The following is a 13965-nucleotide window of genomic DNA, read 5'->3' on the forward strand; positions in this document are numbered from 1 at the left end:
AGCTGGGCACGTAGCTGCTCAGTAACAGACATTTCCCAGCCTCCCTTGTGGCTGTGTGTAGCAGCAGGACTAAGAGTTAGCCAAAGGGATGCAGGTAGAAGTGACGTATACAAGTTCTGAACCACCTTTTTATAAGGAGATGCTTGCCCTCCACTGTCCCTTTCCCTGGCTGGGATATGACGACAACAGGTGCAGTTACCTTGAAACCAGAAATGGAAGCCACATGTCAATGGCAAAGTCCAATGTCCCTTCCCCAGCCAAACCAACCTTGGGTGACCTCATGTGACAGAGCTTCTCACCTGTGATGGTTTTAAAACAGAATGCCCACCCCTTGGCACTCCTCACATAAAGAGGTGGGATCTCTGTTCCCTCCTCTTAAATACAAACAGGCTTGTGGCTGGTTTGACCGATAAAATATGGCAGGGGCAACATGACAGTTTCTGAGAATACGTATGGAAGGCCATGTGGCTTCTGCCTTTTTTGCTGGAACATCTGCTTTTAGAGCAAACAGTTCAACTACTCTGAGGCCACCATGTTGTATGGAAATCCTAACCACATAGAGAAGTCACATGTAGGTACTCTGAGCAATAGTCCCAATTAAGACAAAGGTTCTTGTCATTCCAGCTCAGGCATTTAGATGCATGGGTAAAGAAACCTCCAGATGATTCTAGCCACAGCCGTGTAAGTTACTCCCAGCCATTCAAGTCTTCCCAGCTAAAGCCTCTGACATCATAGAGCACAGTCAAGCCACTCCATGGCCCTGTCTAAACTCCTGAGCCACAGAATCCATAAGCAAAATGTAATCACTGCTGTTTCATATAGCAACACAAAACTGAACACCACTTACCCTGGACCACACTCCCTTTGGACTGTTAGGTGAGAAAGAAGCTACCTCATTTAAGCCTTTTTTTTTCTTCTTCTAAATTTGGGGATCTCTTTGTTACAGCAGCATAGCTTAGACCCTAACACACATACTTTTGATTTTTAAAAATATAATAAAAGTATCAGAATATAGATACAATTCCACAACTTTCTTTTCTCACTCCACAATATGTCTTGAAGCTCTACCAACATAAGAATATATGGATACACATACTTCATTCTTTTTAGTGCTATGCTGTGGACATGCTACAGTTTATTGAGCCACTCTCCTATCGCTGGATATGTAGGTCATTTCTAGTCTCTGCCTATAACCAACAATGCAACACTGAATAACATCTTTGCGCTGCCTCCCTGGCCATACACACAAGCATCTCTCTAGGGCAGAGAAGAGGATTGCTGGATCAGAGTGTACAGCCTTGGTTTTAGTTTTAATAGATCTTGGCAAACTGCCCACAGAGTGGCTCTACCAATTTACACTCCCATCCACAGTGTATGATAGTTGTCCACACCTCAACAACACTCAATGACATCTACTTTTCTACAGGCACTTGTCTAAAGCTCTGCTGGTGATATTTTCTGCTCAGTGCTATGGCATCGGACTGGGTAGGGATAGGAAGTCGGCGAGCCTTCCCACAATTTTGTCCCCAGGCATATGGAGTCACTCCTGCTCCCCTCTGGTTCTCTCTCTCTCTCTCTCTCTCTGCCATCAGCTAGAACCACTTCCCAGGGGAGATCCTATACTGGAGACCATACATCTGGTCTACTCTTGTCTCCAGCTCCAGGCTCAGGATTTGCCAGCTACGAGGAGGACAACATGGGGTGGGGGGAAGGGGAGGAGGGAATCAGAAACAAGGCCCTTAGTGTGACATATGCTCCACTCCCAGGGCATTCCTCGCCCATGCTCAGACTCTGCTGATTCTACCCTCATGCCAGTCCCACAAGCAGTAGGAACATTTACCAATTCATCTCTTGGATCCTAATTTTCCTCCAGAAACCTGCCTCTTTCTCTCTTTAACTGCAGTAGAATATATATAACATAAAATTTACCACTTTAACCATTAAGATTTTTAAAAATTTTTCTGATTTATGTAAGACACATCTTAAAAATTACCCTCTTAATTATTTTAAGTGTAGGGGCGCCTGGGTGGTTCAGTCGGTTAAGCTTCGGACTTCAGCTCAGGTCCGAAGTCGGGCTCACATCTCACAGTTTGTGGGTTTAAGCCCCATGTCAGGTTTTGTGCTGACAGCTCAGAGCCTGGAGCCTGCTTTGGATTCTGTGTCTCCCTCTCTCTCCCCTTTCCCCGCTCATGCTCTCTCCCAAAAATAAATAAAAATATTAAAAAATTTTTTTAATTAAAAAAAACTATTAATCATTTTAAGTGTACAATTTGGTGGCGTTAGATATGTTCACATCATTGGGCAGCCATCCCCACCATCCATCCCCAGAACTTTTTCATCATCCCCACTGAAACTCCAAACCCATAAAACAATAACTCCATTTTCTATTTCCCCAGACCCTGGCAACCACCATCCTACTTTCTCTATAAATCTGACTCCCCCAGGGGCACCTGGGTGGCTCAGTCGGTTAGGCGACCAACTTCGGCTCAGATCATGATCTCACAGTTCATGAGTTCGAGTCCCGCGTCGGGCTCTGTGCTGACAGCTCAGAGCCTGGAGCCCGTTTCAGATTCTATGTCTCCCTCTCTCTCTGCCCTTCCTCTGTTCATGCTCTGTCTCTCTCTGTCTCAAAAATAACTAAACGTTAAAAAAAAATTTTTTTTAATTAAAAAAAAAATAAATTTTACTCTCCCAGATACCTTAGATAAGTAGAACTATATACTGTCCTTAAAAAACAAACAAACAAACAAACAAACAAACAAACAAACAAACGGGCACCTGGGTGGTTCAGTCAGTTGAGCGGCTGACTTCAGCTCAGGTCATGATCTCGCAGTTCGTGGGTTCAAGCCCCGCGTCAGGCTCTGTGCTGACGGCTCAGAGCCTGGAGCCTGCTTTGGATTCTGCGTCTACCTCTCGCTCTGCCCCTAACCCACTCGCATTTTGTCTCTGTCTCTCTCAAAAATAAATAAACATTAAAAAAAAATTAAAAAAAAAAAAAAGAACCGGATGAGTTTAACTGAATCATACATGTGGACCCTTCTAGTTCTTCATAATTTAGGTCTGACGTCTCAGAAACACTTTGGGGGAAAAAATGCAGGGTTTTTTGGGGGATGGGGGAATACATGATTACATTTTTAAAAATTCCAGTTACTTAATATACAGTATTCTATTAGTTTCAGGTGTACAATATAGTGATCCAACAATTCCATACATCACCCAGTGCCATCACAAGCGCAGTACTTAATCCCCATCACCTATTTAACCCATCCCCCCCACTCCCTTCCCCTCTGGCAACCATCAGTTTGTTCTCTAATAATTAAGAGTTTGTTTCTTGATTTCTCTTTTTTTCCCTTTGCTCATTCGTTTTGTTTCTTAAATTCTACATGAGTGAAAGCATATGGTATATTTCTTTGACAGACCTATTTCACTTAGCATTATACTCTCTAGCTCCATCCACATTGGTGCAAATGGCAACATTTCATTCTTTTATGGCTGAGTAATATTCCATTGTGTGTGTGTGTGTGTGTGTGTGTGTGCGCACGTGAGAGAGAGAGAGAGAGGGAGGGAGAAGGTATACATACATACATATATATATATATATATATATATATATATATATAATGTTACTATGAACATGGGTATATAAGCATCTGTTTTGAGTCCCTGTTTTCAATTCTTTTGGGTATACACCCAGAAGTGGGTTTGCTAGACCAAATAGTAATTTATTTAATATATTTTTTAGGAATTACCATACCATTTTCCACAGCAGCTACACCATTTCCTAACAGCTGTCTCTTGATGCATTGTCCACAGAGTGGTTCTGGGAGGTCAGATGGTGGGATGTAACTCTTGTCCTCCCTTGGAATCCCTGGCTGTCCTCTGCACCTGTCTCCAGAAGACCCTCGATTAAACCTGTGCTTTCAGATGCTTTTTCCAGGAGCAAGATGAACCACAATGCAGCAATCCAATCTCCAAACCTGCCTTTCATCCAGTCAACCCTGAACCTGTGGCCTCAAATAGAACTGGTCACCATATGGAAGCTTTCTGTTGTTTTTGCCAACTACGCAGCTATTCCCCTTCTGGTTAATGTCTCCACAGTTTCTTTGGAGATCTATCCCTCCCCCACACTCAGTTATTGAAATGTGACTAGGAATGAGGTTGAACCTGTCCCAGGTTTCAGGGCATATGACCCAGGCTGGCCAATCAGAACATTAGCCTCCTGACCCAAGCAGGCTGATTCAGAGACAGGCATTCAAAACCAGCAAAACTCAGTTGGGGGGGGGGGGGTGGGGAGGGGGGATTTCATCAGAACTGCTGAACAAGAGTTCTTCCTCCACTAGTTTGAAGGAAGAAGAGCTAATTTGAGCCCAGAGCGAATGGGGCCATCTTGCTTCAGCACGGATCCAACTGATGGGAAAACAGGGCAGAGAGGTAGAAGAAAGCTGAGCCCCAAGGGTTCATTTATTTGAGCCCCTAGATGGTCAGTTTACCTTTGACCTCCCAATTACATATGCAAACAAATGGTGTTTTAGTCTGTTTAGCTTTGCCAGTTTGAATTGAATGTCTTCATTTCAGAAGCAAATGTCAGAATCTAGATTAAAATGCCTAAGAACAGGGGCATCTGGGTGGTTCAGTCCGTTAAGTATACGACTCTTGATTTCGGCTCAGGTTGTGATCTCACAAGGTTTGGGAGTTCGAGCTGTGCACTGGGCTCTGTGCTGATGGCACAGAGCCTGCTTGGGATTCTCTCCTTTTCCCTCTCTCTCTGCCCCTCCCCTGCTCGTCTGCTCATGTTCTCTCTCTCTCAATCCCTCTCTCTCTCTCTCTCTCTCTCTCTCCCTCTCTCTCTCTCTCTCTCTCTCTCACACACACACACACACACACACACACACACATACACACACTAAACAAACACTCTCTCATGCACACACACACAAAATAAGTAAACAAACAAAAATGCATAAGAACAGAGTTTTCCTTCTGGGCAAAGTTAACCATACAAGGTAAGAAGAGAAGCCACAAATCTCTGGACTCATGATTACCAACCTCTTGCCCTGGGCACTATCATCATCCTAAAGATGCTAAAAACAAGACCTGGAGCCTCATTGAATGAATCCTTCATCAAGCCAGTAACTAAATGGGCACCTAAAAATGCAGATCTCTGAACAGTCAAATTGCGTGTTTTTCTACCAAACCAAGAATTTGGTAGAAATAGATAAACCATCCTTTTTTAACAACTTTACTGAAGTATGATTCACATATCATAAAACTCACTCATTTTACATGTACAATTCAGTGATTTTTATACATTTACCAAGTTATGCAACTATCATCACATCCAGCTTAAGGACATTTGCACCACCCAGTAAGATCCCTCATATCTATGACAGCAGTCACTCCCCACTGGCAACCACTAACCCACCTTCTGTCCCTACAGATTTGTCTCTTCTGGATATTTCATATAAATGGAATCATACAATATGTGGTCTTGTGTCTGGCTTCTTTTACTCAGCATCACGTTTTTGAGGTTTATTTACATTGTAGCACACACAAGTATCTCTGTCTCATTACGTTACTGCTTTTATGAAAGACCTCTGTTAGTAAAGTAATGGCTTTTTTTTTTTTGTTCCATAAAAGTGAAATTCCTCCTCGGATTTCTTTTGGTTAGCGAAAACAGGTACTAATGGAAGTCTGTCGTAAAAGCAAAGTGGTGTAACTCAAACTTTCAGAAAACAAGGGATACTCTCTGCTTTATGCCAGTTTGGCTTATGAAAGGTTTCGCAGGATGGTTGTACTTATGGACAGTAGGCAGAAGCACGTATTACTTTGTTTCTATTGCTACTTAACAATAAAAATTTGGTACAGATGCACCACATTTTGTTTATCCATTCACCTGTCATTGGATATTTCGGTTATTTCCACTCTTTTGCCATTATAAATAATACTTCCATGAATATGTACAAATCTTTCTGCAAAGATAGATTTTCATTTCTCTTGGGTAGATACCCAGGAATGGAATTGCTGGTCATATGGTAAATGTATGTTTAACTTCTAAAGAAAATGACAAACTGCCAAATCACTATTTTTGTTTCTAAACTTGGCTGCAGTGGATTGGAACATGGGAAACACCAAACACTGTGAGTCCGCTCTCAGCATAGGGTGCAGGGAGTACCAGCTTATTAAATGTGATTGACTCCCACATCAAGTTGCAAACTCTAAAAATAACCCAGAATGCTGGGGGCACCAAAGCAGACAAGCAGCTGCAGAAGAAAGTACTCCATTTGGGAGTACAAAGCAAACCCCCACCCCCTAACTGTCTAGTTCAAGGCCAAAGAAAAGAAACACATTTGACAGACTATCTAAGGATAGAGCTTTAAAGGAGAAAAAAGAATAATTATAAGCAAACATTGCCAGTAAAGAATCAAATGCTAACTATATAAATTTAATCAAAATATCTAAAAGAGAAAATACAAGCATACTACAATAATCGATTCAGCAGGAAATAATATTTGCATGGTCATGATCATGTAAGTGACTAACAGTGAACCTATAGAGCTGTTTTTCCCTTTTTTTTTTTTTTAAGTTTTATTTATTTAATCTCTACACCCAACGTGGGGTTTGAACTCACAGCCCTGATATCAAAAATTGTATGCTCTTCTGAATCAGTCAGGCACCCCAGAGCTGCTTTTCTTTATAAGCCTTTTGGTACTGTTGGGTTACTTTTTGGTCTCCTGCTTATTTACTATGAAATATTGCAGGCATACAAAAAAAGAAAGAAAATCATATAATTAGTAGAAAATAAACATGAACACCCATATTCTCACCCTCAGTTTAAGAAATAATAGTTGGGGGAGGGGCACCTGGGTGGCTCAGTTGGTTAAGCAGCCGACTTCACCTCAGGTCATGATTTCATGGTTTTTGGGTTCAAGCCCCACATTGGGCTCTGTGCTGATAGCTCTAAGCCTGCTTCAGATCCCATGTCTCTCACTCTCTCTCTTCCCTCCCCCTACTCACACACTCTTTCTGTCAAAAATAAATGAATAGGGGTGCCTGGGTGGCATAGTTAAGCATCCGACTTCGGCTCAGGTCATGATCTCACAGCCTGTGTGTGAGTCCAAGCCCCACATCGGGTTCTGTGCTGACAGCTCGGAGCCTGGAACCTGCTTCAGATTCTGTCTCCCTCTTAATCTGCCCCTCCCCTGCTCATGCTCGCTCGCTCTCTCTCTCTCTCAAAAATAAATAAACACTAAAACATTTTTTTAAATAAATGAATAAACATTAAAAAGAAAAAAAAGACAGAAATAATAGTTGGGGCACCCGGGTGACTCAGTTGGTTAAGCATCTGATTTTGGCTCAGATCATGATCTCACCATGGCTTGTTTGATTGCCTTGTCGGGCTCTCTGCTGTCAGATCCCCTGTCCCCCTCTCTCTGCCCCTCCCTCCCTCAAAAATAAACATTAGCAAAAGGAAATAATAGTGCAAAAGAGTTAAAAGCACCTATGTATACTTTCTATATGGTATCCCTATCCTCTGCCCCCAAAGAGGGGGACCCCTCTGCTGGTTATTTCTGCCCCCATGCCCACCCCAGATCAATCCTGTCTTTCTCTGTGCCCTACGAGGCTGACCCCTACGGACTGCATCTCCCAGACTCCCTTGCCCTGCCTCCTACTTGGGTTTAGCCAATGGATGCACAGTGGGAGGAGAGAGAAACTGGGGTATTTATTCCTTCTGCCTCCTTTCTGCTTTACTGCAGCCTTCAACCATCACAGCTCCTGTCCTGCAGCATCTCTTCCCCAGCAACAGACTTTGGCCAAGCTCTGGTGATGGTCCCCCCTTCCCTCTGCCCCTTTAGGAACAGGACTGGCCCCAGCTCTAGGGGCCTCACTCTTAAACCACCACACCTCTGTAAACAGCCCCTTCCTTAAACTTCTTTCAGTGACACTCTTCAGGGAGAGTCATTTGCTTCTCACCAGCCCCCCCTCCCCCAGTCTCCACCCTACTGAATCTGGCCCATATCACTCCCTTGTACTATATATATGTATCAGCAAGCAATACATGGTATTGTTCTGAATGCTTTTTAACTTTATCATACACGTCATACTATATGTACGTCTCTGCAACTTTCCATTCAATGTTGCTCTTTTAAAAACATTTATCCCTGTTTATTCAGTCTGCTCATTGCACCTTACTCTATGGATGTTCAGTGGAATAATCCATTCTGAAGAACATTTAGGTTTCCAGCATTTAGCTGTTCTAAACAAGTTTTCTGAGAATTCTTGTACATCTCTATTTGAATGTTTAACTTTGTGGATATGTATTGCTTCTAAACATGTAGAATGGATTAAAAGAGAGAGAGAGAGAAGCACTAACATTGGCTCTATGAGCTGGAATGCCTATACCTTCTTTCCTACACAGTAATTACCATCCTTTTATACCACGTATAGGAGACAAACAAGCGAGTTTCCATTGGAGGCGTAGGCAATCTGCTGCCTTTCCTGTTCTCTGAGGCCCCAAGCTCTGCCCCAGTGGGAAGATGAGGTTAATGACTCCAAGTCCCAGCATGGTTGTGAAACATCTGGAAATGCCTGATTAACACAGCGTGGCTGAATCGTAAGATCCAGAACTGGGAAGTCACAACCCAAGCCAGCATTTATTGCAAGAATTGCCAGCAATGGAACCTCATGGCATTTTCAGATAGAGCTCCGGCCCAGGAGCATTGTGAGTTGGTGGGCAACCCAGTACATTGCAACAGAGCCACGGCCACCACCAAAATGTGGTGCCTGATAGCTGTGCTTCTCTCTAGTGGTAAGCTTTTGAGAGATTACCTTCATATGGTTTTCTTTCCAAGGAATCCAGTTCAAATAAAGATTTCTGGATGCTGAGTATACCTTCCTAAGACTCATCACCATGAAAACACTAAGGATGGCAAGATGACTTCACCTACACTGCATCAATTCTATACTGGAAAATATTCCAAGTCACATGCCAGGATGTCACATGCCAGGATTAATTAGTGATGTCTGATATAGGAGCAGTAAGTGAGAGTGTGTGTGTCAGACGTTTGGGAGTCCGGAGAGCCTAACTCTTCATATCCAGAGTCTGCCACTTCTTAGCTAAGTTATGTAATCTCTTTGTACCTCAGTTTCCTCAGCTGTGAAAGGGTTAGGAGATGAGATATATGTGGGGTGCCCAGGTGGCTCGGTCAGCTAAGTGTCCAACTTTGGCTCAGGTCATGATCTAATGGTTTGTGAGTTTGAGCCCCACATTGGGCTCTACAATAACAGTGCAGAGCCTACTTGGGATTCTCTCTCCCTCTCTCTTTGCCCCTCCCCCATTTGTGCTCTCTAAATAAATAAACTTTAAAAAAAAAAAAAGCAGGTATATGTAACAGGCCATGTACTGTTTTTTTAAAATCAGTTTTATTGAGGTATAATTTACATATCAATTCATCAATTTTCAGTTATACAACTCAATGAATTCTGGCAAATATATACAATTGTGTAAACACCACCACAATCAGGACATAAATCAAAGGTTCACAAACTTTGCTGGTTCACCACACTCTTGATGTCTCAGTAAACTTTTCACAGTCCTCAGGCCAAATAATTGAAAAGTATTTATGCCCTAACAACTTAGTAGCCTTTTGGGGAAAAAAAAAGAATACTCAGAAACTGACAAATCTTTTTTATTTCATTCTGAAATAACCAAAATTATTTGCTAATGGAATGTGTGTGCCTATTGGGCTCTGCACAAATTCTCAACCTTTGGAATTGGATTGGACACTCTCACCCTCATTTTGTGTTCCACGTTGATTTTCACATAATACTTGATTTTAATCACAGACCGCTAAAAACCTAACTACACAAAAATATGACATCATTAATAAGAATGTAGCATGGGGCACCTGGGTGGCTCAGTCAGTTGAGCATCTGACTTCGGCTCATGACTTCATGATCTCACAGTTTGTGAGTTCAAGCCCCGTGTCGGGCTCTGGGCTGACAGCTCGGAGCCTAGAGCCTGCTTCAGATTCTGTGTCTCCCTCTCTCTCTGCCCCTCCCCAGCTTGCACTCTCTCTCTCTCTCTCTCTCTCAAAAATAAATAAACATTAAAAAAATTAAAAAATAAGAATGTAGTGTGATTTAACGTGCAGGTGTGAACTATCCCAAGTTAGTTTAAGCGGTATATGACAGATGTCACTGTGTTTCCCTTAAAGATTTAAATTATCTTGGGGGGACTGGGTGGCTCAGTCGATTAAACCTCTGACTTCGGCTCAGGGCATGATCGCACAGTTTGTGAGTTCAAGCCCCGCATTGGGCTCTATGCTGACAGCTCAGAGCCTGGAGCCTACTTTGGATTCTCTGTCTCCCTCTTTCTCTGCCCCTTCCCTGCTCATGCTCTCTCTCTCAAAAATAACAACAACAACAACAACAGTTAAAAAAAAAAAAAAAGAGTATAGACTCTGATATTCAGCAGCCTGGGTTTGAATCCTGACTCCAGTACTTATAAGACATGTGACTTTGGGTATATGATTTTCCCTCTGTAAAATGGGATAAAAGGATCTACTTCATAGGGCTTTGATAAAATAATACTGGCCTTTTTGCATCTATCCTGTCTCTCTCATGTCTATTCTATACACAGCAGCCAGAGGGATGCCCATTTCATTGGTAGAAAAAAAACAAAAATCTTTACAGTGGCCTACCAGGCCCCTGTATTTCTGTGAGGTCAGGTTTAGGGAGAGGCCTCTTCAGGCTACCTCCTTCCTGGACGGGGAAGGATGGGGTCAGGTTTCCAGTGATGCAAGGCAGGAAATGCTTATTAAATCACCTGCCATGGTGTCTGTAAGTGACCTTCTGTGGTCACACCACAGGCCACAGGGCCAAACGAGTTGGTCTCAGACCAACACTCAATTCACCAGCATAGCTGAAACCCTAACGAGCCAAACCAAAAACAAAGTCCCCATAACCACTTGACCTTGCCCCTGAGTCTAGTGAGGCCCTGGCAGAGGCAAATCACAGTCAAAAGAAAACAGATCCTTTCCTCTAGAAAGTCCCAGAGATGATAACTTTTTTTTTAGTGGGGGAGGGGGAATTCCAAAGACCTTTCAAATCCTCTGGGGTCTGACAATTAGGTTTCCTCTTTCCTGCCTTCATTTGAAAAAGGTAAGGAGAAGTGAAACACAGAAACTTTAGCTATGACCCCAAGAAAGACAGAATCAAAGAGACACAAACATGAAACCCCAAAATCCCAGATTCTAAGGCAAATATAGGAAAATTAAGATAGAAAGGAATTTTCTAGTAAAAAAAAAAATCTATATATCCATATATCTCCTTCCTTTCTAGTTCCAATCTGTCCACCTGACTACCTGTTGTGACCTCCTTTTTCCCCAATAAATGTCTCATATCTGAGGGTCTGTCCAGCATATACACAATGACAATATACACCCTACTTACTTTTTTAAAAATGCGTTCTCCTTTATTATTTTTTTAATGTTTATTTATTTTTGAGAGAGAGAGAGAGAGAGAGAGAGAGACAGAGCGCAAGCAGGGGCAGAGAGAGAGGGAGACACTGAATCCGAAGCAGGCTTCAGGTTCCAAGCTGTCAGCACAGAGCCCAACGCAGGGCTCGAAACCACGAACTGCGATAAAGTGACCTGAACCAAAGCTGGATGCCCAACCGACCGAGCCACCCAGGCGCCCCTATACCCTACTTAGTATCCTCAAATCCCATTGACTTCCAGCTCAGGAGTTCAAAGCTCTTGCATTCATTATGGGGGATGTGGAGGTGAGGAGAGAGAGAGGGACTCCCAGCACACTGATAGACATCGGAACTAAGCATTTAAAGCACTAAGTTCTAGTGTCAGCTTTACAACTAAAAGAGCTGTGTGACCCCAGTTGAGTCCATTAGCATTCCCAAGCTTCAGCTTCCTCATCTATGAACTGAAGTTATAGACAGTGCTTTTGCTCTATGACCTTGACCCATGCTGCTGGGGACTCGGTGGCTTTCCATCCATCACTGACCTCTGACCCAGCAGTGGTCCACCAAAGCCTGAAGCCAGCAAGGTCCCTCTTCCCCAAAGGCTCTGTCGATTCCAATTTCTCCACTGCTGAAGAACTGAGTAGGTGACATCACAGTTTCCCCTTATACAACCCTTGCTGTGCACCACGGGACAAAATCCAGAATCCCCAACTCCGCTGTCTCTCACACAACTGAACCCCAACGATACCAAGTAAGAACACAACAACAAATCAAACGTCTCCTTTGCAAGCTCTGCCTGCCAAGACTAGTTATCTAATTGCTGTTGATTGCATTAATTGCATGGCTCTGAAGTGTTGAGACAACTCCGTGTAGTGTAAGGCAGGGCAAGGGAAAGGAATTCATGAACAAAACGGTACAGTAAAACTCTTCTACTCCAGACCCTAACGCCCCTTCCATGGCTCCAAGGCTGAATGTGACTTGAGAGCCCAGTAGGACAAAGTATTAAGAAGCAGCTGAATCTTCTCGATGGGACAGGAGCTAGAAGGATCCACTGGGAACTGGGTGGGCCCCAAGCCCTGGACTTAAGGGGAGGGCACCACCCCACACATGATGCACAGGCCACGAACAGCATACTGGTTCTGGATACCGTATCCTCTGCTCATGCCTGAAACGGAGCCCCCCCACCCCCACCCCTCACCTTCCTGCTCAGTCTCTTCAGGACCCTCCTCTTTAAACATTGGGGCCTACTGCCACATGTCTAGAAGACCCATCACAGACAATCTCCTCTTCCCTCCTCTAGACACTATAAGAGGCCAACCAACTGCAGACAAGAGCTACATGGACAGGGAAAATGTCATTGCTCCAGAATAGGAAGAAGTGGGGTGGGGCTGTGCAATGATTTCAGGCAAACAGAGCCCAACTCCAGAGAAGTAAGTACCTGGAGAGGAAAAAGCCCCATCTCCAAAAATGATCCAGGAGTCCCTCTCGGCCAACCCCAAGGTTTCAAAGGAGGTGTCTCTAGTCACCTCAGTAGGTAGCTGAGACCTCTCTGAACCTCCTTTGGATTAACTCCTCCGGCCAGGCTCCCACAGGGGCAATACCATTCTCTCAAGAGGCCTTGCTTACATCTGCCCTCACCCCACCCCGGGTAAGGTTCTGGGCCAGATAGGGGAGGGCGGAGAGCAGCCTCTATCACCGAGGGAGGCAACCCAGCTGTCAGAACTGACAGATGTCATCCAGAACGCCAAACTCAGCCTGCAGCAGCGGCAGAGAGGAGGGCACAGACACCAGAGCCCCAAAGACGCAGAACAAGGGTCCCCAATCCCTGAGCAAAGCCTAAGGGTTCAAGGTGAACGACTCCCAAGCACATCTCTTAAAATGTAGTTGCAGAAGAGAGGGCTGCCCCACCAGAATAGGAGTTGAGCTGCCGAGAGTGGGGTTAGGAGAGACCCCTGCGGAGGTGGGGGCTGGGCTGTTCTCTGAATCCCAGCACATATCTGTGCCCACAGGCTTCCCTTACATGACACACCTGGAACTTCCCCTCAGAGACCACAGACCAACTTTCTGCAGAGGAGGAGGTGCGCGGGAGCAAAGAGCCGGTGCGAAGGCGGGATAATGGGGGGCTACGACAGGGCGCCCCAAGTGGGTGAAGAATTGAAGTGCTGGAAGATAGGAGGATGCTGGCCCACGCGGACGACCAACTCCCAGGGCCTAGCCAGGGGCACCCCCCCCACCCCGACCCTGACGGGCCCCACCGCCCCGGCTGGGCAAGCAGGAAGGGAAAGGCACTGCACCGCAGGTAGCAGAGCTGCCCAACCAGGTGGCCCGGCCCTACCTGCAGTTCCTGAAATTCTCCCTCCAGCTCATGCCACTCGCGCTCGCAACGCTCCAGCTGGCCGGACATGGTGCGGCGGTGCGAGGCGGCGGCGGCGGCTCCCGCAGCGTGGCGCGACTGGCCGCCAGCACCACAGCCCGTCCGCTCGCCGGCC

General features: G+C 44.8%; 1 protein-coding gene across 2 annotated transcripts in view; it reads right to left on the bottom strand.

Moving 5' to 3' along the window:
- The window catches only part of TMEM120B (transmembrane protein 120B), a 41351-nt gene extending 27386 nt beyond the window's left edge, over positions 1-13965 (bottom strand). For both annotated transcript variants that reach the window (XM_047088031.1, XM_047088030.1), the window contains exon 1: positions 13812-13965. In XM_047088031.1, coding sequence (XP_046943987.1) covers positions 13812-13880 — 69 coding nt within the window. In that variant the 5' untranslated portion in view covers positions 13881-13965. The remainder of the gene's footprint in view (positions 1-13811) is intronic.

Source organism: Lynx rufus, unplaced genomic scaffold (genome assembly GCF_022079265.1).
Source record: "Lynx rufus isolate CCGP_SWC_20201006 ecotype Redwood Valley unplaced genomic scaffold, mLynRuf1.p SCAF_24, whole genome shotgun sequence".
Taxonomy (NCBI): domain Eukaryota; kingdom Metazoa; phylum Chordata; class Mammalia; order Carnivora; family Felidae; genus Lynx; species Lynx rufus.